The 23,569-nt window shown below is 47.3% G+C and overlaps 1 protein-coding gene across 13 annotated transcripts; it reads left to right on the top strand.

The window, feature by feature from the left end:
- The first annotated feature begins 648 nt into the window (after positions 1–648).
- LOC118503972 (sprouty-related, EVH1 domain-containing protein 2) lies at positions 649–23,569 on the top strand. Of its 13 annotated transcripts, none has more exons than XM_036037902.1 (12): positions 654–795; positions 2,264–2,296; positions 2,387–3,142; positions 13,556–13,733; positions 13,821–13,989; positions 15,444–15,607; positions 15,887–15,950; positions 16,044–16,213; positions 17,071–17,303; positions 18,276–18,476; positions 18,560–18,733; positions 18,810–23,569. In XM_036037902.1, the coding sequence occupies exons 3-11, from the start codon at positions 3,123–3,125 to the stop codon at positions 18,684–18,686; spliced, it is 1,326 nt and encodes a 441-aa protein (XP_035893795.1). In that variant the 5' UTR covers positions 654–795; positions 2,264–2,296; positions 2,387–3,122; the 3' UTR covers positions 18,687–18,733; positions 18,810–23,569. The 13 variants fall into 13 exon arrangements, with proteins under 13 accessions (XP_035893801.1, XP_035893800.1, XP_035893799.1 ...); XM_036037899.1 differs by having other exon boundaries at positions 2,264–2,300; XM_036037908.1 differs by lacking the exon at positions 2,264–2,296 and having other exon boundaries at positions 649–795; positions 15,585–15,607.

Genomic DNA, 23,569 nt, shown 5'->3' with positions numbered 1-23,569 from the left:
ATTTATATATAGGCTATATTATGAGTCCAGCTTTTTTTGGAATGCAAATTTTCAAAGCTTGCTCTAGCTCATTCGTACGTGCGGGCTCTAAGTCGCATAGGACGCTTGCAGAGGCCCGAGACCCCCCATCTTCAAATTTCTATAGAATTAGAGAATATTTAATTAAGCCTCAAAAGACATTCCTGAGCATACCTCTGCATAACTTTTGTTCCATTTAACCGTATGTTGTATGTTGTTTTGTACCTGGTGTACAAAATTAGCCTCTGCAAGCTTCAACGTTCAATTCAAAAGTGTCTGTCAAACGGTAGACAATCTTGTCGGAATGTCGAACATTTCAAGAATTCAACCGTAGCACATAACCTGGCATACAGGAAACATCCAACGATTCGTAGCACATGATTTTGGTTGTTAAAACTTTATTTTAAAAAGCATTATTTCCCTTTATAAAATCTCAAGTTCTTGTTTATATTTAAATAAAATGTACAGTTCACTTTAAAACGGTTTAAAGCATTTTCTTATCATCTTTCATATAAAAACCTGCTGTGAAATATTTCACCGTCTCTCGTACGCGGTTGGTCGTCGCACACCGTTGTCGAGCAACGGAGAATAGACCCGCATGACATCAAAACTGAGCGGCGAGGTGGAAAAGAGAAGGCGACGGTCGTGCGCGAGCGGGAGAGGAAACGTTGCTGTCATCTTTAGCATAGGAAAGATACACACAAGCTCGTTGGTTTTAAATCTCCAGCAGAAAAGACGCGATTTTTGTGCGGAAATCGGATAACGCAGCCGGGCACGGTGAGGCAAGCGGCGGGTGCGGCTCATACCGCTGTTCGTTGGATGGTCGTGGAACAAGAAACGGTCCGGATTATCCATAAAAATCCAGCCTGCAATCAGCGAGTGTGAATGTGTTTGCACGTGTGTGTGTGTGCATGAAGTGAGAGAGCGAGAGCGCGTGAAATCGAGAGCCGTGTGAGCGAAAGATCCGCGTGAGAGCAGCACGGCACACAACGCGCTGAGCTGAGAAATGCTATGGTGCAAGAGAGAGAGAGCGAGAGAGATAGAATACGCGAGAGTGAGAACGAGCACAATAATTGCGAGGAGCAGCGAGAAGCTAGCGCAACAAACAAAAGCAACAACAAAAAAAGAGTCGTTCCTGTCGGACGGATCGTCGGTCGTCGTTGCTGTGTGCTGTGTGCTGTGCTGGGTTCGGTTTTGGTGTGTCCCTGGCGCTTCCCTGGCGTGTGTCCCTGTGTGCCTGGTTCGCAACCAGCACGGTGGCCTGTACGGTGCGGTGTGTGTTTGTGTGCGTATGTGTGGTGTTGATGATGTTGTTGTTGCGGGGATGTAACTAATAGGAACGGTCGCAGCAACAGTCGCAGCAGCAGCAGTTCTGCTGACTCTGTGCACGGGCGTTGTACAAAAGGCAGGGCCAACAGCCCCAGTACAAAGGCAAGAGCGCAAACCACCATCGGAACTCCCTGGGAGTTCTGCACGGAGCAGCACCAGTGTGATATCTCGCGCAAGGGGTGCGTTTTCGTTTTCCTTTTTTCCTGCGAGCTTGCAACGATGTGCGGTGCGTGCGTGCGTGCATATGGAGGGGGTAACGGGAGGGCCGATGGGGATGAAGGGCGACCATCCGGCTTTCCGGTTACATGCAAGCGGCGGGTGATCCGGTTGTAGCTTCTTCACGCAGCCCTTGTAATAACCACATTCGTTCGAGCAGAGGTTTCGATTTGGACACGCTGGAAGGAAAATTCCTGCACAGGGCAATAAAAAAGGACGAGCAACACCAGCAAGCAGCAGCAAAGGGGAAAACGAAATAGAAACCTGCCAACAAAAAAAAAAAAAACCGCAACCCACTCCCACAGAATTTTCAGCAAAGGAAACTAAAAATCGACACACACACACAAATCGGAAGCAAAAGGAAAAAAAAGCTCCAAAGAACCATATCTGCCAACTACATTGGGAAAACCGTGAAAATTGACGTTTTTTTTTTGCTTCCCTGGGTAAAAGTCTTCTTTCCATAGAACGAGGAGCGAGGATTTTCCACCAACGTCGTCGCCCTTTTCAGCTGTCAATCTATAACACGCACACACGTACACACACATACACGTTACCCAGCGTCCCAGCGTGTTGGAGATTGTGTCCGTGATTTCGTGCCGATTAGAAATGGGGAGCAGAAGAATCGACTGCGTGTGTGGTGTGGTTTTAATTCTGTCCCGCATATCCTTTTTTTGTTGTGCGTGCTCCCTCCAATCTCTAGTGTGCCTCCTGAATGAAAAGTGAACGAGCGTGTGTGAGTGCGTATCAGTGTGGCTTGCGTGCGTGTATTAGTGTTTATAATTTTTTTTTGTTGATACTAAACGAGCTTTCTATTTCTATTTAGTGGTAAATGAAATAGTGCGCGGGCGATAAGTTTGGGCCTGGTGCGAGTGCAGTGTGTGCAGCAAGAAACAAGTGCAGTGCGGTTGAAGGAAAAAGGGGTCCTTATCCTAGTGAAAAACGATCACTAGCAAAAGGGTAGCGCAGGCTGGCAGTGTTGTATAGTGGCACATTCCAGCAGCAGCAGCAAAGTGCAACAAATATGTGCCAGTGGATGTGCATGTTTATGTAATTTACGGCGGTGGCCACAGTTTGGCTCGTTTCGGTCCGACACCCAACCGAGCGGTGTCTGTGAAGTGTACAAAAAAAAGGGAAGAAATATTCAACCGAAGCGACGCCTACTGGTATGTGGCCGGCAAGGACGACGCAGCAACGTGAAGTGATCTGGTTCCGTCACGCAACCACTCGGCTGTTGGTAGCAGCAACCGCACAACCGGATCTTGTCCTCCAACGCGACTGCTAATGGTCCTACGTTGACGATCAACGCCATCCTAGTATGCTGTAAGACAGGATACGAGCACAGGTCTGCGACGGTGTTCCAACAAACCGAACGACCACCACCAATAATTGTCCCAGGCAGCAGTAGCAGCAGCAGCAGCAGCATCTGCAGCAACGTAGAGGTCGATCGTAGTCGCCGTTGTCGTCGTCGCTTGCTCGGTTCCGGAGCCCATGTACAGTTACAAAAATGGTGAAAACAGTGCTGCTACCCCAAAATATTAGTATATTCGAGATTTCTAATCATGACCGAGGCATATGAAGAGTAAGTGTGACAATCCCACTACACAATCTCAACCCTTCACTTTCCGCTTACATGTTGTGTATTATTTGCCAGGAATGTAAATAGAAAATGTTCAAAGCTGATGATCAGAAGAAAAGCGAAAGTTTTTCCCTTCTTCAAGGCACAAAATTGCGTTTCTCTCTCGCTCTCCCTCTCTCTCTCTCTTGTTCTGATACGCCTAGGCTTTTTATCAACTCCCAAACCCTTGCTGAGTCCACCTCACCCCAAGGTGTTCGAAGGGTCTTTCTTTCGAAAATCAGGATACGGTTTTGCGCTCTCCGTGTCACATCTTTGTACCCAGAGCAATCAAACACACACACACGAAACCAAATCTTGGTCTGTTGTGCCATCTCTTGTTGGGGCGCTTCATTTTGCATTTTGCCATTTCATTGGCTTGAAGCATGCCTTCTTTTTGCTCCCAGGATTCTCTCACATCTCTCTTTACGTGTGTGCGTGTGCGTATGTGTGCATGCCTCTTTCTCACTCACCTTCGGTGATACTTGAGTGTCCTTTTTTTTAGTAAATCATCAAAAGAAACAACACAGCCGACGCCACATCAACGAAGCCTTTAGGCCCACACAACACAAAAAACACCCAAAGTTGCTTGAGTGTGTCCTTAATAGTTCAGATGTCATTTCCTTTATATCCATATTAAAACATTGGAGATAAACATAAACATTCATGAAAAGTCGAGGCTCATTGATCCAGGGCGATCCTCGCTCGGCAAAATGATTCTTGCTTCCGTAGACAAAATCCGGTGGAGCAGATCTATTAGGCTGCAGAATCCAATCTGTATTGTTCGGTGTTGTTCTCGTGACGATACACAGTCCACCAAGAATTGCCATTCATGGCAATGTTATGAGGTCCTTGAACTATTAATATAACTCCTCATTATGTCGGATTAGATAACGTTCTTCACCTCTCCAGAATCTATAGCGTATCCTATTTATTGAAGTGTGCAGAGATTCTTTATCCGTTATGTCGGAAACTGTGGGCCTAATAATCTTCTGGTTACCCTATTTTCGATGATAACCTACAGGATAGTATCACTTTTATATAGAGTTCATTTCTCGAAGGTATACGTCCTCACTTCTACTCTAGTCTCTAGGAAGAATAGATTATATATGTATAACAAGGCGCTGAATAATTGGCTAATGTAATGAGAAAGGGTAGAATTCTCTGATATTCCCAAGATCTTCAAATTCTCCAATAGTATACTAATATCAATCTTTTTTTTTAAATGTTGTCTAGTCAATTACTTTATATAGCCATATAGCCAAATTTAGCTAAAAATTCAACTAGTTATAGGAACTAAACAATCATCTTATCCAGAACTACTCAAAAACAAAGTTCAAAATAGATTCCCCTGCCTTATTAGAAAGTGTCCAAAGATGTCCGAGCGTACAGTACCATAAAATATGAATGAATCCATCCATCCGTCGTGGGTTCGCTGTTGTGAATAGCATGACCCCATAATAGTAATAACATTCACTGGCACTGCTTCGTGCGCGGTCGGTACCACCATACCAGCAAAGAATCAATGGGACATCAACGCACCAGTGCTTCTGTGTGGTCTGGCCTTGGCGTGCTGCAAAACGGGGCAAACTTTCAGGGCACTAGAATTGGAAGCAAACCCTCGCGTCGTCGCCGAGAGGACAGCTGGTGGCAAGCTGTCGTTTGGAACACATATCGGAGGATGAAAATCATTCATCGTTTTGGGAAACGGGCTGTTGTTGGACGTGTCTGTGTGTTGGTTGGTATGTGCGCACGCCCTCCGCGCCCCTGCGCTAATTCCCAACAACCATAAACCTATGCCCAGCCTAGTTGTTTCAATGATATTATCCTTTTTTTCTGCTGCTGTTGTTGTTGCGAAAACGATGAACAGGGTTTTTCTTTTTGTTGCTGTTTTTCTTGGAGGTTTTTTTTTGTGGGTTTCCGTGCTCTCCAGCTAGCATGTGGAGCAGGCCCGCTCTCTGGGTCAAGGCAGAAGGTAGAAGAATGTTCCAATTTCCGTTCGCTCCCAGAAGGATGCGCTCGAACATGCTGGTTACGATGCTCAGAATGTAATGAAAATGAGGCTAAAATCCATTAATGTTGAAAAGGGATAACCAAGTTTTTTTTTGCCGAGCAAGCTTGGCAAGGTAATTTTGTTCGTTGCCTACTTAGACTAGCTGGTCGCATAAATGTGCGTTAGTATTATTGACAGTTCGCCTGTAGTTTTGTTTGCGGGCGTTGTGAAAATAGTTGCGTGAGCATAATAGAGCGAGAGAGAGAGAGAGAGCTACGGGGTGGAAATGTTTCTCACCGACGAGTTTCCCACTGAGCGTAACCAACAATCCCCGGAGAACTACACTCATTTTCCGATCCAGGCTCAAAGCAACAGTCTCCCGTCGACACGATGCCGCTGCCACCGTCGTCGTCCTCCCAGGTTCCAAAAAAGGATCGCAGTATGTGTGAAGTTCGTTCGTTCGGTTGCTTTCATGAATGAGAAAGGGCGAACGTCCAAGTGCTCTGGATTTCATTGAGAAAAATGTGGATCCGGTGGCGGTGGTCCACCAGCCAGCCAGCCAGCCAGTCCGCCGTACTTCAACACGATCATCATTACCCGTCATCGGCGGTCATCAGGCAGGGTTCGTTTGTGGCGAGTGCGTGGCAACTGGAGGTCGGTTTGTTTGGTGGATGGCCAAAAATTTCTTACCGCCCTCCTTCACCCTCCCAAGGTTCTTTGCACGCGTTCTGGTTCGCGCTTTTTGCTTTGGAGCAGTTATGGCAGTACACCACGAAAATCGTGCAGCATGCTAGCAACGTGTCCATTGCGTGTTATGTGTGTGGTGAATGCAATTTTAGCAAAGCCTACTTGACGTTGGTCTTTACAGGACTTTGCGATGTAAGGAACCTCTCCTGGCCAATTTCTTACACAATTGTACCCAATTAAACAACCAAACAGCTCTGCAAATCCTTGAAAGAAAAGCTTCTTGCTGGTGGGTTTTGCTGTCTGTTTTGATGTCCATGTGCGCGCATGTGTCGTCATCAGCGACAGCATCACAATTTATATTCCCCCCCCACCCCCCACTTTCCTTCGTGGTCTCCCTTTCATTAAAAGGCACAGGGAATCAAGGGAATAAAAAATTAGCACCCCCCCCCCCCGAAACCCATACACAGGCACACTAGAAAAATCGCTCATACACGCACACAGAGGAAATTCAAGGATCAACGCTTATCGTCCCGCTGATTCCCGTTCGGCATGGATGATGCGCGCCCGTAGTCATTGAGAGAACCCGTGCTTCTTCGCACCACATCGAACGGTGTTGATGATGATGGTGTGTGTGTGTGTTGTGGCGCATGCTTCCCCATACCCCCGAGTGAGGCGGGAGCCTTTTGGCGAGGTACGACCAAAACTAGGCCAAAGGGAGTTTGGAGCTTTTCCAGACATTGGCGCATGCAACCGAATGGAAAACATACCGAACAACGAGGAAGGCCCTTTTTTCCTAGGGATAAAAGAGAAAAAGAGAGATGAAGAAGGGGAGAGAGAGAGAGAAGAAAGTTTTGTCCTGGCAAGAACTGCTCTAGCTCGCGTGGTACGTTATGGGTCACAAAAGGAAGCAAAAATATTGTTAGGGTTTATGCTTTATAAAACTGATCAAAATTGTCTCAGCATATTTTTTTTATAAACTTTATCAGCAATAGACCACTAATTTTTTTTACATCCAATGACTATCGAGTTCAAGTTAAGCAAGGTTCATGTTCATGCCTTGTTTCCTATAGCATGTGTGGATCACCTTGCTCCCGATCGCAACTAAGAACATTTTGGAATTCTTTGGACAGAATTCAAGCTTCAGGAACAAATATGGCAATCCAAATGTTCTACTTAGACCCTGTTAACCCCTAAGAAGTTTTCTCAAGCAGTACTACGACTGATTAGAAGAATTTACTTTTGGTGTATATCTGTCCCGGAAAATTTCCTTCTTCTTCTTCTTTTTTGCCTAACGACTTCTTAGGTCATGCCTGCCATTTATGACTTACTAGACTTATTGTAAGCGCATAGTTGGATAGTCAGCCCTCACTATGGGGAAACGGCCCAGATTTGATTTGAACACCGGGCCTGTCGTTTGAAGGCAGGCACCGCTGTCGCATCTCTTACCGGGCCGTAAACCAATTGTATCCATATCATTACTCAGGGAACAATTTAAACAGACGATCCTCAAAGATTCTGCCACAGATTTTTGAGGATCATTTTTGCGAAGAAGTGCAACAGGCGAGTCTTTTGCACTGGCACACCGTCGTCCATGGTGGAGGTCAGAAGGACCTGGCATGGCATAACTAATTCTTATCTTTCTCGGACAGTCTATACATCAAATCTAATAATTGATTTAAAAACGATGGGTATTGGGTTATCAAGAATATGTTGATCTTATGTGCTGTCGATCTTATCTTATTTGACCGCTATAAGTGGACTTAGTAGTCTTATTTTATAAATAAACGCCAACACAAATGTAATTTTTTAACTAAGTCGAAAATCGAAGAATATTCTTTAAAAAAAGAGTTGAATCTTTCATGCTCCATCCAGACCCGGCCTGCGTGACCGGCAATGCTTGTTGGCGCCACCACGGACACTTGGATAGCATCTGCTGGGTGTAGCTGTCAGTGTCCAGCTTAATTTCGAGTGTCACGCGAAGGTTATCTCCCCCTGTTGCGTACTTACCCGTTCCGGTCCCCCGCCTCCAACCACCTTCTCGCTTGAATGGGGTGAAAATAAAGATGTGTGCTGAAGTCATCTGGCCACTTGGAGGGCGGTGGGTACTGTGGCAGGTACAAAGGGGGGTGGGCGGCCAGTGTGTATCTAATTTGTGTGAATTGGTATACACTTCGCCCAGTTTGACCCGCGCGCTTCACGAACGATCATATCGTGGTTTGTCTTGGCTGCGTATCGGTTCGGTTCGGCATGAATGGACACCATCGTCACCCGCTGCTGCGCCGTGTACGCACACTCCCACACACCACCATTGATAACGAAGTGTGACAAATAGAGATGCCAGAACGGGCGAGGACCCGGGATAAACACACAACTACCACCCCTTACGGAACGATGTGGTCCCCAGAAGTTGATCTTAATTGATTTTTGTTGACTCGCAAGCGGAAGTCGTCGGCTTGGTGGGGGGGGGAGGTAACATGCTTCTGCTGCTGAGGTCGCCAAAAATTCCACCAATTTATGGGGCCGAGCAAGCGGCGCAACGGATGCTGCTGGCCGATCTTATGGTTTGATCTTATCGGCCAGCAAACGACCTCCCCAGATTTGACGTCAGAACGCTGCGCGACGCTGCTTTGCCGGGTGCGGTCGTTAAAAAGGGTCGAGCATCTAGCAGAGAGAAATTAAATATCAAATTTAAAATAACTCGCCTAATGTCGCCACCGACCTAGAATGGTGCTGGTGTGTGTGTGTGTGCGCGTTGGAAAGCGGAGACGTCGTACGTGACTCATTCTCCTCGCGATGGATGGTGGATCGCGGGTGATTTGGGAAGGAACCCAGCATCCCTTCGAGCATTAAACAGGGCGAGAGATGCAACATTTAAGGGGCGAGCTAATTTTGCCCCACACAATGGCGATGCCTTCCTGCGATGGTTCCGAGAGACAATCGTGTGGCTGGGTGGGGCCCGAGAGCATTGGCCACCGCGCCTGTACGGTGGATGGGAAGGGCGTACCGCAAACCGAACGGAACCGGCCAGGAAATGGTGATCATTAATAACATCTCGTTCGTGCTCACTTGTTGTAGAAGTCACTGGTGGTGTGAGATGTTGTTTCGTTGCTCTTGCCTGCGCTGCCTGCTCGACCAACGATCGACGGTTTTATGAATGAACTCTAGCTTCGTACGTGCGTCGTGTGGGGGGGGGGGCGTATCGGGAAAACAAGGGGAGCCAGTTGCCACGTTCGTCCCCACCGCCAACCGAACCGCGGTCGTGAGGGGTCTCGCGCGCGTCACGATCGCTTTCGCCACGGGCAGCGAAGTGTGACCATACTGGGATGCGGACGCCGTCATCGGCATCACGTGCCCTTGCGAATGCGCTAGAGCTAGAGGGAACGGATTTGAGGAATGTAAAACCCCCGATGTAATTCGAGGAACGCCAAGCAGAGTTCAACGGGTTAAAGGTCTCCTTGGAGGGCGTTTGCGTTTGCGGTTGTGTGTCATAAGACTTGATTGGTTTTTCGGAGTGATGGGGCTTTCCGGTCCGGTGTGCATAGTTTCATCGCCTAGAAGAATTACTAGAAGGGACGAAATTACTTCAAATCAATCGTCTAGTGCCATCTGCTGCTATTTATATAAGAACTAATAATTCAGTTGAATGCTAAGAAATGCTTCACTCCTGAAAGTGTTTTTCAAATAGTTCTTCTGAAATATTTATGGAGAGAAAATTAATTGCAAAATGTATGCTATCACACTCAGGAGATTTTTATCCTGTCGGTTCGCATGCTCGGTGGTCCAGACCTCTAAAAGAAGCATGTGATCATTATGAGGGCTAGGAAATAACGATTGCTGTTCGGACTTTTGTCATTTTTACCGCGTTTGGGTATCATATACCTGCCAAAATGTTTCGAATTTGAATTGTTTGTTCTTTCCAAAGTCCTTAGGGTCAATCTATACATTGACTTTACATTGGTAAAGTTTCGCGGTCTTAAGGATCAGTTATTTCTTCATTATGGCAACACAATTTTAGAAGAATGCGCTGAGGAATAATATAGTTGAGGTTTTTGTCGCTGATCGAGAGATCTCGTGGCACAATGTCCTAAAACCACCTTCTATGGGGGTTTTTGGTTTTTGTTGAGGGCAACAGATTGGTATGGGCACTGGAAGACTTTGTGTAGGCAAAAACGTAATTGATATTTAATATTGTGTTTCTAGGCATGGTCCGAGAGTACTGTAGTAGGAGTCTCAGCTGCTGTAAGGCCTAGTATTGTAAGGCTGCAATTGAAACCTCTTTTAGACTGTCCCCTTTTATGCAGGAATAACTATCGCCTTCTTCTTTGGCACTACAACCTCATGAGGTCTCCTGTCAATGTTGGCCTCCTGTGTCTTGATTTTAACCGTAGCTGAAAAGTCATGTTTAGCGTACGAGGAAGCGGTCTGGAAGGGATATGATCTTGGGCTCTGCTGCACGAAGACTAGCGATATTACCGGGACCAGCGGCCGCCCCTTTGGAACTACAACCTCGAAAGATCTTGATTTGCCCATTTCTGGCTTTCTTTGCCCACTGTGTGGCTTTATGAAGACCGGCGCCACTACAGTATCGGCTCCGGAAAAATTTCAATCAAGAACCTCAGACCCCAGAAATGGTTTAAAATTGTAAGGACCCCAGAAATGGTAGATCAGCATATCGCTATTGAGACTGCAGTGCCAATAAGAATATGGAGAAATCGATCTCGTCATTCGTGTATCTGGATGATTGTTTACTGCTCACATATCAAGAACCTTAACAGAATAATCGTCCCACGGAATAAAGGGACCTATAAAATTGCTTAGCTTTTCATATACTTCATAATCTTTCAGCACTAATTGGACGTTCATTCTCAAAAACGAATTGTCTAAAATTCTGGACTGATTATATCAAACAGTTGAGTATTTGGCTGACTGTTTTGAGCTTGTCTTGTACAAATCAATTGACAACGGCCTGTAATGTACACTGTACACGAAACAATTAATGTAATTGCTGATACAGAAGAGGAGTATCCTGTAGATACTACGATCCCTGCTTGAAAAATTCAACAAATCAGGCACTATTTTAATACTGATGTTTCATGGAAACACTTTGAGTACTGCACAACTCCCCGAAGGTTCGTTTGCTCATCGAAAAGATTTTTTTACCCATTACCGTTTTACATTTCATTCAACGATTCGCTTAATTGATAAAACCCGATTCATACAAAAATTCTCCCCCAGCAACAGACAATGGCAACTTCGATCGATCGAGCTTCACAGGACCGCACCGCCGCTGCAAAATTCATCCCCTAACTGTGCTGCCTGCAGCAAATAGCAGCCAGTTCATTCACGAAATCCGCACGAAATCCTTGAAGCAAGCGAGCAGGGTGGCCCACTGCACATCGTTGACACACAGGGACGCGTCCTCTTGAATGGGGACGTCTCGCACGGCGCAAGGGCAGTTGGGCAAAGGCGGCAGCAGCGCCGGGGATGGAGGTGATAGGGGGTGGCCATGAGAAAGAGGAAGCAATAGGCGCTTGCTTGCTCCTGGAAACGGAAGCCTGCTCTCGTTTCACATACGGGATCGGGTCGTGTCGGGTGCTGACATTGCTGCTGCCAGTCGTGTGCCTATCGTGTCCTTTCTGGGCGCTCTTTTCTCATCTGCGGCACAGGAGGATGGCTTTCAATGTAATGTTTGTGTTAAATTCATTCTAAAGCGCTTGCTGATTAGTGCTTTCTGCTCGGGTCGTGCGCCATCGGCTGAACGAATTGTTCCGTCCCGTATCCTGTCAGACGAAATAGTAAACACTTGTTTATTAATGATGTCATATATTTGATGCTCGCCGCACCATCCTTTTGCCCTAGATAAAAGCATTGAGCGAAATAGACTCCCTCGAAGAGAGCGAGAGAAAGATGGAGAGAGAGAAAGCACGGTACTCTGTCTGTGTGTGTGTGTGTGTGTATAGCTGTCGTGACAAAAAGTCACACAACGCACAAACCGTGACCGAATCGTCGCCGCATTCTCACCACAGCCGAGCGAGAGCAAACGTGTGGTGTCGCGCGCGCGAGAGAGCGCACCACCGAGCGTGAGGAGTGCGCATATCAATGAAAATTAGAGAAAAAGAATGAATGGGATTATTTTCGGAATGTGTTTTGCGCGATGTGGTTCGTGCTCTGTCGCCTTCTCTATCTCGCTTCCGAGAGGGGAACACAACATGGCCCGCCCCAACCCACTACTCCCCCCGTTGGGAATGTGCTGAGGAGTGGGAGGTGAGATTGGTATTCGTCACCGTCGAGGTCGTGAAGCAGCAGCGAGAGGGTAATTCGAGGATGCGGGGGATGGAGTTCAAGTTGATGATGATGATGGTGATGGCCCAGGATGACGCCAGTAGCCATGTGGATGATGCGCTGAACAGAACGAGCCCCAAACAAGGACGATGGTGTGCCTGCTGACGATGACGTACCCGTGGAACCGTATCAGGGGATGGGGAGCGGGCCCTGTGCGAGGCCGGAAGCATAAGTGCATTTGGAAATTGTGACCTTAGGGCAGGACGGTCGGGTCGGTCGGTCGTTTTCAGCTGGCAAATGTTTATTTCTCATTAGTTTTTATTGCCAGGAGTGGCCAGGGCGTACCGTGTCGGGATGGGGAGCCGAGTTTTTGTTAGTTTTGAATGGGTGGCCAAAGTGCCCCGGGGGTGTCGGTTAGGTGGAAGGCAGATGGGGGTGGGGTTGGCGGGGACGTGTTTCATTGAGCTAAAGCGAGTGGTGGATGGTTTGCTCGAGGGTGCCAGCAGGAGAAGAGCGTTGAGAGTGGACAGCAAACGGTGGGCAAGGTTTCCTTGAGGTCCAAGGTTGATGATGTTTGGAAGTTTGGAAAAGCAGCTCGAATTTAGCTGGAAAATGCACAGAATTAGGTTATAACGGGAGGGGAAGTATTGCATGTGCAGTTCGCCTTGCCGATTCCCATTTAATGATACATCACTTTAACACTGGAGAGGTTTCCTAGGCCTTTATTTAGAGCCACGGAACTAATCACTTTAATGAGAAGGTTTGAGGAGTTGTGGAATGTTTTTTGTAAGATATTATTCCCGGTGATAGAAGGCCCAACAATAAACAAGGGTTGGGGGTTCAAATGTTTGCGGGGTCCAATTCATATTGTGACTGTTTTTTAATTTGATCTTCAAGGAACATGTAAGCGCTGGGAAGTTTTTTGAATTGCTTGGAAGATATTGCGCCTGGACCTGGGGATGGTTCAGTTAGCAACACACAAGGTCCAGGTTCAAATCTTCCCAAGCTTAGCTATTGAACTTCTGGTAGCGGCTGATCTTCCGGGAAGTTGTTGAATTTCTTGAGGTTGAAGTTAGAAGCCTTTTGATGACTCCACACATCTTAGTAGATGCCTTCAAGAATCTTTCTCGATGCCTTAGAACTAAGTATGACATTCCAACACAACCTCACTATGTTCCTGGAAGTTGTAGAATTTATTGGGGAAATTTTTATAGGGACCCTAAGATAGTGGACCAAAAACTGACTCGTGTTCTCTTCACTAGAATTATCTATTTAAGGCGCAACATATTTGTGGACTTTTCAATATAAATGTTCGAAAGAGTTTGAGATCAATTTTGTTAAAAATCCCCAAACTTGTTTGTATGTTGTATCTCTTATTAATCTTCCCAAATGCGTTCCGTTCCTTCCTTCTCTTACAGTGATTTCTTAGTTAGAGTACGCGCACAAGTTATGGCCAGAGATGAGAGCACGGAAGGATGGTTACCACTGCAAGGCGGTGGCCTGGCGAACGTTTCCATCCGCAAACGCGCGCGACTGCCACCGGACGGTGGCGGTCACGAGTACATTATCTACGGGCAAAGAATATCTGACCAAACCGTAAGTTGGATGCGGCACTGCATCGCCACGCTATCGATACATTAATACGCCCCTTGCTCTCTTTCTTGCACATTCCTCTAATTTTAGGTTATACTAAGTTGTGTTATTAATAGAGACTTGCAGTACTTCAAAGTCATGCCTACCTTTCATCACTGGCGCGCTGGAAAGCAACGGAACGGGCTCACCTTTCAGACGGCCGCCGATGCGAGGGCTTTCGACAAGGGAATCATCCGTGCCTACGATGACCTCATTGATGGTGAGCATGCACACACACACACACACGGCGGGGGGAGAACAGGGTGGAATGTGGAGCAGAAGGGTGCAACGGCATTGTGAGCGCAAGAGCGAGAGAGTACAAGCTGTGAGCAAGCTGATAGGCTGGGGTCTTTCCCGCTAAAGGACGAAGGATTCTGGCTTTTGCATACGATGATCCTCAGCCGGCTGAGTTTTGGGATTGAGCTGTCTCACTCACTCACGCACACAAGCACACATTTGCTCGATGCATGAGGGGGAGATTGATCAAGGAACAAGGATCAGAACGACCATCGTCAAACCACCCCAACCTCCTCTCGTAGTGTGGCAATACATATTTAATCTCAATCCATCCCGAGCGGTTGCGCTTTGTTGCGCTAGGAAAATGGAATCCTTTCACCGTCGCTGCCGGACACATGCCGCATTATAATAGCAAAACTCGGTCACAATGATTATATGCTCCTCCCGATTGGTACCGTTTTTTTTTTCACACCACCATCCATTCATCTTTCTGCTTCCTCTTTCTAACTTATCTGGCCACCGACACCGACCGATGCTGGCACCGATCGTACGGGGACTGCTGGTTATTTAATCGGAATGTTTGCGCTTAATGTTAAACCCTTCCAAACCTCAATGACACGTTCTGCACACGCATCATCGAATGATGGGGGTAAGTTTGGCTCGAAACGATCCGATTGTTTGTCCGTTTTGTGTTGTGTTTATGTGATTTATGTTTCAACGTACACTTTTTGGTTGCACTCCGTCTATGTTTTGCTTGCTTTGTGTTACTGTAATGAGAAGATTATCATTTTACCTGGGAGTAAAGATTTGCGGAACTAGTTCTCAAGTACGGGTGTGCACTATCGGCCACATTAAGTGGATTAAGCCGTTTCGTTTCGTTGACAGCCGTTGCGCCTTAATTATTTCGGCCGACGAGCATAATTCGTTTCGAAAACTATATGACCCCTCGGGTGTCCCTTTTGAAACGGAACACTCCCTAGAGTGTGGGTGAGAGGGTGCCCGGGCCGACTGCATAACAGGATCGTACCACGCACACGGCCGTTGGTCAGAATTTACATAATGCATAGCCGGTAAAGCCAAATACTTTCCCAAAAACCTGGGTGGCTTGCTGTGCTCTGGTAAGGTTTCTTCCCCTGTGCGTGTCCTTAGCCCTTAGCTTCGTGTGACATAATGTGTCCAACTTTGGACGAGGACTTTCAGAGGAAGCAAACGCTCTTCCTTTCAACCTACGCGACTGCAGTTAAACATGCGAATCCTGGGGTGGGAGTTTTGGTGTGGCGGTTTTGGTTTTTTGTTTTGCCGGTTAAGTAATCTATTCGTTTCGGTTCCGGTCCTTACCCGCGTACTGTCGTTGTCTGTGTCCAGACAAGCAGCAGCCTAGAAAATACAATCTTATTAATGTTGGCGTTTTAACGTGCCCTTCCGCTTCTCCGACAGGTATGGCTGATGCAACGACACCAAATGCTTCAACTGCTCCTGCCACATCCAACGTTCCCACCGGTTCGAATGCCATCGGTGCTGCTGTCCCACTGCTGCTACGTACGGACGTCGACGATGATGATGACGACGGTGACACAGTTGGTGAAGACGACGTGTTCATGGTAGGGTGGTGCGATCCCTGGAGAAGCTCATCCCGTGGGGGGGGGGGGGGTTGGTGGAGTTGTCCGCCCTGTGCGTCGTCCTGCGCTGGAACCACTGGCAACGGTTCGCATTCGGCCACAATCGCTGACCCAGAACGGTAGCGCAGGAGCACGCATATCGGGCCAGCAGCACAGCAGAACACCCGCCACGGGACCAGCCAGAGCCGATCGACACCTGTTTACCGAGTGTACTGACCGCTTTTCTTTTTTCGTTCCACCCTCTCGCATCCGTGTGCCTAGACGCTGGACTTACCGGTTGAACCTTCGGAATCACGTTCCAACTCGGAGGGCAGTGGAAGCCACCGTAAGCGAGCCTTCTCATCTTGTCATCCCAAGCGTGATTTTTGTTCTCATTTCCTGGTGCCTGTGTGTTGGTTCCTCTTTCTTTCCATTGCAGAAAGCGTCGATAAACAATCACAACAGCAGCAGCAGCAGCAGCAATCCAGTATTCAATACATATCGGGCGATAAACCATCACCGCTGATCAGCAGCAGCAACAAGCCTGGTGATGAAAAAGTGACTCCTCTAGTACCTGGTGATAACTATTCGTACGTTCAGATAACCGACGTAAGTATCCGGATGGTGTGCGCGCTGCTGGGGGAGGGCGCTCCTACGTTTGCTTGTTTCGCCGTACCCGCTCGTGCCGTGCTCACCGTAGGTTAGACGCATTACCGCACGCCAAAGGGTGCGCCTGTAGGGGATGTGCCGGTCGACAAACCGGGGATAGATTTGCGACAGGATAGGATTTAGAAAGAGAAAGCTATGTGTGTTGGTCATCTCACTGAGAGTAGTGTTACATTTACATTAACAAAAAAAAACAGAAGTAATCGATCATTCATGTGTAGCACGAAACGGCAAGCTGTAGCCTCGCTTCGCAGAGGAATCCACCGAGAATCGATACATTCTGTGCCATCTCACCTGCCGAGCCGCACATCGCATCGGCGGTAGAGAAGCAATCAGTTAACCGATTCGAAACACGCTTAGCGTTGGCCCCCCCGTGGGGAGTTAGCAAGCTTTTGTTGTAGTGAAGTGAAAACAGTTAAGTAGCGCTCTTAAGTTGATTACCATCGCTCTCTATTCCTACCTACCGTGACACGCGAGTGTACGCGCGCGCCCGTCGCCAACAGGTGGTTGTCTATAATAGTTTTTCTCTTTTTCTTCGTGCATGCTATCCACCCACCACCACCACCACTACTACTGCAACCCACTACGGTGACAAAATGAATTTGAAAACGAAAAAACCAAACCCCCCCGAAACACCAAACCGTGTGTGTGGTGTGCGTGTGTCTCTGGTTGTGTTGTGCATATGTCCCATCTTCATGCGTCTTGGGGCTGACAAACGGTTTCCACCACCCTTCCGACCCCTCCACCGTCGACATCCCGTCAAAACCCGTCGGCCTACCCGGGCCCGATGCGTCCTGCAGCAGCCGTGCGACATCAAGCTAAAGTATAATTTCTATCACTTGAAGGTGCACGACTATAACTATCCGGTCATCGAAGAACCACCGATCGGCGGCTCCCTCATCGGTGGGCGGCGCGATTCGACCACGAGTCTCAAGAAACGGAACGCACTGGACGCTGCCGCGAATGCAGGGGCCACCTCCGTACCGCCCATCATGAAGGAAGGCACACTCATCAAGACACGGCTCCGGTGCAGGTAAGCGCAGTGAATGCAGGAACGGATACATTGTGAAGCCATTAGCATCATGTGACCTTTGGGTTGGGCAGGACGCAAGGACAGGTTGTTGCCAGGAACCTCAAGTTGCATTTCTTCATCCTTGGCTTTAACTAATCACGCTATAACCGAGCTTCCGACGGCTTCGCCCGCTGTTTAGGTATCTGTTTTGTCGGAAGGCTTAACTAGCTCGTCCAGGACTCATGGAAGGATCCAGTTTGCTTTTCCCGATGTGTCAGAGAATAGGGAACTGCTTTGGCTGTTATCTAATGGCTACGATACTACGCTGTGATCTTTCTCTCTCTCTCTCCTTCTATCTCTTCTTGGCCTAACGACCACTTAAGGTCATGCCTGCCAGTTCTGACCATTCCGTAGCTATATTCACACAAGATTCGGTGATTGATTTTCCTTCAACAAGCTCGTGCTCGACTGCTTCCCCTTTACGCAGGGATGACTACTTTACTACGGGTATAATCAAGCCACAGACAGCCAGAGAATGGTTGGCCGAGACCTCTCGAGCTTGTAGTGCTAAGGAAGAAGAAGATTGAAGCAGGGTCCACCAATACTACTCCGGTCATTTAAAAATCCTGATTACAAATCCTCAGAATCAATCGATCCTGATGCGCCACAAGGCGTTTCCTTTCTGTTATATTGTTGGAAGTTGAAGTCTTTCCACTGCCATTTTACGTCCTGTCCAGTATTTGATCTGAACATCTCTCTCGCTACATTAGCTGCCCGTCCGACTCCACCAAATGGTGCTTCTTGCCTTGCTTTCTCAGTTGAGCGTAGGGTTCTATCTTCAGCTGGGTCTCGCTGTACGGGCTTCTCTCCTAGTATTAAAATAAGGGTTTCTAGGTATTTTTATAATATTATCGCCAGGTAGAACTCACTTCAAATCGAGAGAGAAAAATCGATTTTAAACCTTTCTCTTTTCTGTCCCACCTCATCCTCCAGATACTGCCAAGAGTTCTACAACGATGAGTGGAATCACAAGGGGTCGTGCGATTACGCACCGGACTGCTTCCGGACGGCGATCGAGAACGTGTCCGGGATGCCGTGCGCCCGGTGCATGCTGTACCACTGCATGAAGGACGCGGAAGGTGAAACAGTAGCCCATCCGTGCCTGTGCACCGGCGAGTCGGGCTGCACGAAGCGGTAAGTAATGGAACAATGCTCCCCCAAAAGGAAGTACCCCGCACCCGGCTGACGCCTCGTCTGACCATCTTTCTCCGTCGCAGGTGGATCGGTTTGGCTTTACTTTCCCTGCTGGTGCCATGCCTTTGGTGCTATCCGCCATTGCGTGCTTGCCACTGGATCGGCGTTTCGTGTCGGTTGTGCGGTGGCAAGCACAAACCACAAATTTGACATCCGATCAAAATCATCAACCTTACAAGTATTAATCGGCTAGATTGGTAAGTGTGGGCACGTTGAGGGGGGTCGTCGTAAATTGTTTAACCGATTTCTTTTTTGTCCTGGTCTCTGTTTTAGATAAACGCCACACCAGTGGGCAGCTCTCGATAGCGGTGGGACAAAGAGAATGTAGTAACTAGTAAGACAAAGTTGGTGCAGCATTAGAACACATAGGGATATATATATATATATAGCAACACCCGGTCGGCAAAACACACACACCCTCTCTCTCTCTCTGTCACGCGTGTGCGTACGCCAATGCAACCAAGGATACACGGCGACGCTCGTTACATATATGCATACATATATATAAAAGGAAACAGCCAGCAAATCTCTTCCCGTTCAATCTCCGTTGATCGTAGTGATAATGAAAAGGAATCTGTAAGCTTGCCCAGCCCCAACAACAACAAAAAATCCCATCGGCGTCGTGGGAAGGTTGGGTGCAAACTGGGCCACGTTCAGCCACGGCCGGAATGGCAGGAAAACACCAATACTAATACCCCAGGCATCGATCACCACGATCAATAACCAAAGTTTTGCATGACCACTGATGAAAGAGCTGTTTGTGAGTGTGTGCGTGTGTGGATTGAAGAAAGCGAACAAGTAGTGGTGCGCAGTATTTTCTACAGGATATAGGAAATGGAAGAGCGTAAAAAGGGGGGGGGGAGAAAAACCAAGTCCAAACTACGAAGAACAAAAACCGACGCACCGGTGGTAGAGATTATTACAAAACCCGAAAACTGATTCAAAATAGAACTGGAACACTGGCAATAGGATAGAGCGCAATCAAGATGAGACGCTAGGCAGATGTAGAGCTGGTTGTAGACAGAGCCAGCTAACTGAAGTAAATCAAATCAATCTCCAAACCCCTAACATAAAATAGAAGAGCAACTCCACACACCTAAAAAACACCGGCACACACGGTCCCGTTTGCTACTACCATTACTAATTCCCCACGATGTGTATAAAAAAACCGTGTGTGGTGTGTGTGTGTGTGTGCGGGGAACTTTGTATAGTAAAACCCCCGTTCAACTTCCATCGGGGAAACGGATAAAAAAATCCCGAGCGTCCGGAAACGATCGCGCAAGCGAGATCACTGATCGCTACAGAGAATAAAGCAAAACCCCCGACTGTTGGAACGAAACGCCCGGGCACACACGAATATTACGCAATGGCAAAGAAAGGCTGGGGGGTGAGAATCCATTCCATTCCCAAAGGAGAATTTTATCCCCACTGGATGGATTGGGGGCGGTCCGGTGGCTGAGGCGATATCGGCGCCGGTCTTCACATGGCAGCAACCGGGGTTCAAATCCAATCAAGAGACCGCCTCCCCGTACGCAGAGCTGACTACTTTGCTACGGGTAGAATCAAGTCACATCAAGAGCCAGAAATGGCAGGCCGCGACCTCTCGAGGTTGTAGTGCCAAGAAAGAAGAAGAAGAGGATGGATTTCGAACCGCTTCTTCCTTCGCTCGTCTCGTAAGGATGTAAGGTCAAAGGAATAGGTACGTTTGTTTTTCTTCTGCTCTCCTTTTTTAAACCCAAACAATTTTATATATCGATTTGACAGGGCTGGTTGGGAAGAGTTCCTTGCCCAGAAGACCGATTCGAGTGGGAACAATCATAAAATTTATGATTGACGACTGTGTGTATGCGAATCAAATCAAACAATAAGAGTGGATTCTGTTTTTTTATCGCAGGTTGCATTAACCTGTGCTTGCTTTCCAGCTTTTACTAAAGGAAATACATTTTATGGTTTTGGTTTTTTAAGAAGCAGCGCTGCTGTGCTATTGTGGCGCTTTAAAGATGTGTAACCAAATGCGTGTTTAATAGGCAGATTGTGAGACAATTTATGTGACTGTTTTGTTTTGAATCGATCGATTGAAAAATTGTATAACAAAAAGGGAACCCACAAACGACGTACAAGTCTCGGCTGGACCGTGCGCTCTTTCATAACTGTCGCAAGATGTGTGGGGAAACACCCAGAAGGGTACCGGCAGCTACCGGGACTCATTCGCCAGGCCATGATGGGGCGGCCCGGTGGTAGAGGTGACAGCGACGTCAAATCCAATCCCGACCGTTCCCCCGGTAGCGATGACACTGACCATCCAACTTCGTGGTATCATTTAGTCTAGTAAGAAAGGAATGGCAGGCACGAGTCTAGCTCGTAGCTGCCCGCCTGATTTAGCTCGGTTCCGTTTCGATCGATGTTACTTGACGGGAAGGTCTCGTAGCGACGCAACCCGCGGAACACATATATTTGATAGTGTAGAAACTTACGTTGTTACGAGCTGCGGATTTATCGACAGTTTATCGGGAAGTATTGTTGATCATTTACGTTATTCTTTTCCACGGTTCTGTTGATCGAATTTAATCACTAACCCAGAGAGAGAGAGAGAGATTGAGAATGTGTATCAAACGCTTACTGAACGGTTCTTGCGGTCGAGCTGTTGTTACTTCACACTCAAAAGATGATATTATTACCATCACACGTTCGTGTGGCGTAGCGTTCCATATCCGTGATGTCCTTCCTCCGTTTTCGTTTCCTTTCTGCAACAAAAGGGCAGTGAACAAAAGGACTAAAATGAAATCACCATGTGCTACCTGAACCCTGATCTGATCTTCGGCTTCGGCGCGTTGTTCTGTTAGTTCGTCCCTCTCTTTCGCGTAGTCTAGTGGTAACGTTACTTGTTCTCGTACGTGAAGTACGAAAAATACGAAACCAAAAAAGCAAAGCAAAAATTTAATGCGATTCCCCTGTGTTGTTTTGGGGGAGAGAAAATAGCTACGAGCAGACACCACCGCTAGCTCTCATCCTTGCCATTTGGTGGGGTGAAAAAAATCTTAATCAACCCCCACCAAATGTGGAACGATAAGCGTGTGGTGTGGTGTTGCCTATGTTGGGTGGATTGGATCTTTTGAGTTAAAAATGTTCTGTTTTACTAAAGAAAATCGTAGCGCGTCGTATTAGTGTGTAGAAACCGGACCGTACTACTGGGGAGGGGGTGGAAAAGGGGGGTGGAGTTGAATATATTTTCCCGTATATCTTATAAGAGCCGGGATCTCTAACGGGCTGCGGTAGCGGGACAGTTAAAGCATCGGGTCGAACTGTTGTAGGGGCTCAATAATGGTTCGATTGATGCTTTAACAAACAATTGTCCAACGAAAAAAAAAAAACGTCGAAGCTAGGTACACCCACCCCCCGCACCAAGCACTCCGAACGTGTGTGTGTGTGTGCAGAACAAACAAAGAAAAAAGTTTATATACATATAAACGTGCAAATATATATATAAATAGAGCAAAAAAATAGATAACGTACAACTGCTACACGAGAGACGAACAAAAACAGGGCGTTAAAAACAAAATGAGATCAACCAGCAGCAAACACAGGAACACTAAGACGCCCGAGGGGGGGGTGTCGATCCTTACGATGGGAGGAATAGTTCTGTCCCGCGTGCGGTGGTTGTTTTATTCGCCAATTATTAGAGGGGAATGTTGTTTCAATCGTCATTCAAATTTCGCAACCATATACTGTGGGATTGCTTCATCATATTCGATCTAGCATGCTGGATCGGCACCATGTCGATTACCCGGTTAACCCCCCCCCCCCCCCCCACCTCACCCCCCTCCTTACATTCCCCTGCATGATTGCCAATTTTCCCTTCTGAGCGAATGAACGTCCCTCATCGCCGCTGTAAGTGAAGATCATCAAAGTGGGCTGAAATGTTTTCCCCCTTTCTAACGATCGGCATCCCGCTCTGATGTCTCGTGTGTGCGTGTGTGTGTCACACCGGAAGTCAGATAGTAATGTAACTGTATTCTTATTCACACAAAGAAGCAAAGAAATATTCATGTTTGACTGTTGTGTATCGCGAACAAAAAAAAAACCCGAAATGCACGTGCGCGTGCATGTGAACTTTAAAAACAAAGACCTTTTAACGGTTAGCTGCGGCTTGGATAAGGAGAGGAAGGGAGTATTGGCCGGTGGGAGGCTGTGTGTACCGTTGAAGCAAGTAAACCCCACACGGCCCAATGCTTCATGTAAGGGGACCGATCCGTTCGAGCAAAAAGCACTACAACTACCTTTGTATTTGCCATTTTGCCGCCACTTAATCATCCTAAAAGTACTCTAGAAGCTTACTACCGGCAAACAGGTGCGCGAATCGGCGACGAACAAAAGTGGGAGAATGTGCATGAGTAATATCGAACTAATAATTAAACGCGTAACACCCAGTAGTAACGGGCTCTCCCAACCTGGACACAGGAACACATGCGCGGGCCGCCGCTGTTACAAGCGACGCGTCCAGTGTAATTGTAATAGTAATGAATTGGTGAAAATGCGTGATGATACGTTTCGTTTTCCCCTTCTTCCATCATTCTATTTCCGGAACAAGATGCCGGGTGGGCATCATCGCCATCATCATCATCATCATCCTTTTCCCACAACCGGGAAGCCGCACGAGCGTTGGCCGTTCGGTGGTGCATTGCATTATAAATATATGCAACAAATATACATACGTATATAAATATATAAATATATGGATAAAACAATATTAGAAGACACACAAACACACACACACACACGCGGGAAGGTGGGTGCAGGCTCGGCACCCGCAAGTAGTAAAGCGGCCATTACTAAGGAGCAAATGTATCGCCATCCGGACCGATACACTCTGGAAACAGCCGGTGTGTTTAGTAGTAAGGATGAGAAATGAAAGCTCGAACAAAATAAGCAAACAACAAACAAAAAATGATGGAACAAAAAGGAGGAAAGAGAAAACCGATATTTGTAAAAAGCAAATATTTATAATTCTAATAAATTATGAAAGATGAAAGTAA

Source organism: Anopheles stephensi, chromosome 2 (genome assembly GCF_013141755.1).
Source record: "Anopheles stephensi strain Indian chromosome 2, UCI_ANSTEP_V1.0, whole genome shotgun sequence".
NCBI lineage: Eukaryota > Metazoa > Arthropoda > Insecta > Diptera > Culicidae > Anopheles > Anopheles stephensi.
Note: the sequence above shows the minus strand (reverse complement) of the source record. Positions and strands in the feature narration are given on the sequence as shown.

Excerpts from the sequence above, each read along its gene's own strand:
- LOC118503972 (XM_036037896.1), top strand. The coding sequence starts at position 3,123 with ATGACCGAGGCATATGAAGA. Across the intron at positions 13,734-13,820 it reads AAAGAATATCTGACCAAACC|GTTATACTAAGTTGTGTTAT; the intron begins GTAAGTTGGATG and ends CTCTAATTTTAG. Across the intron at positions 17,304-18,275 it reads AAGACACGGCTCCGGTGCAG|ATACTGCCAAGAGTTCTACA; the intron begins GTAAGCGCAGTG and ends CTCATCCTCCAG.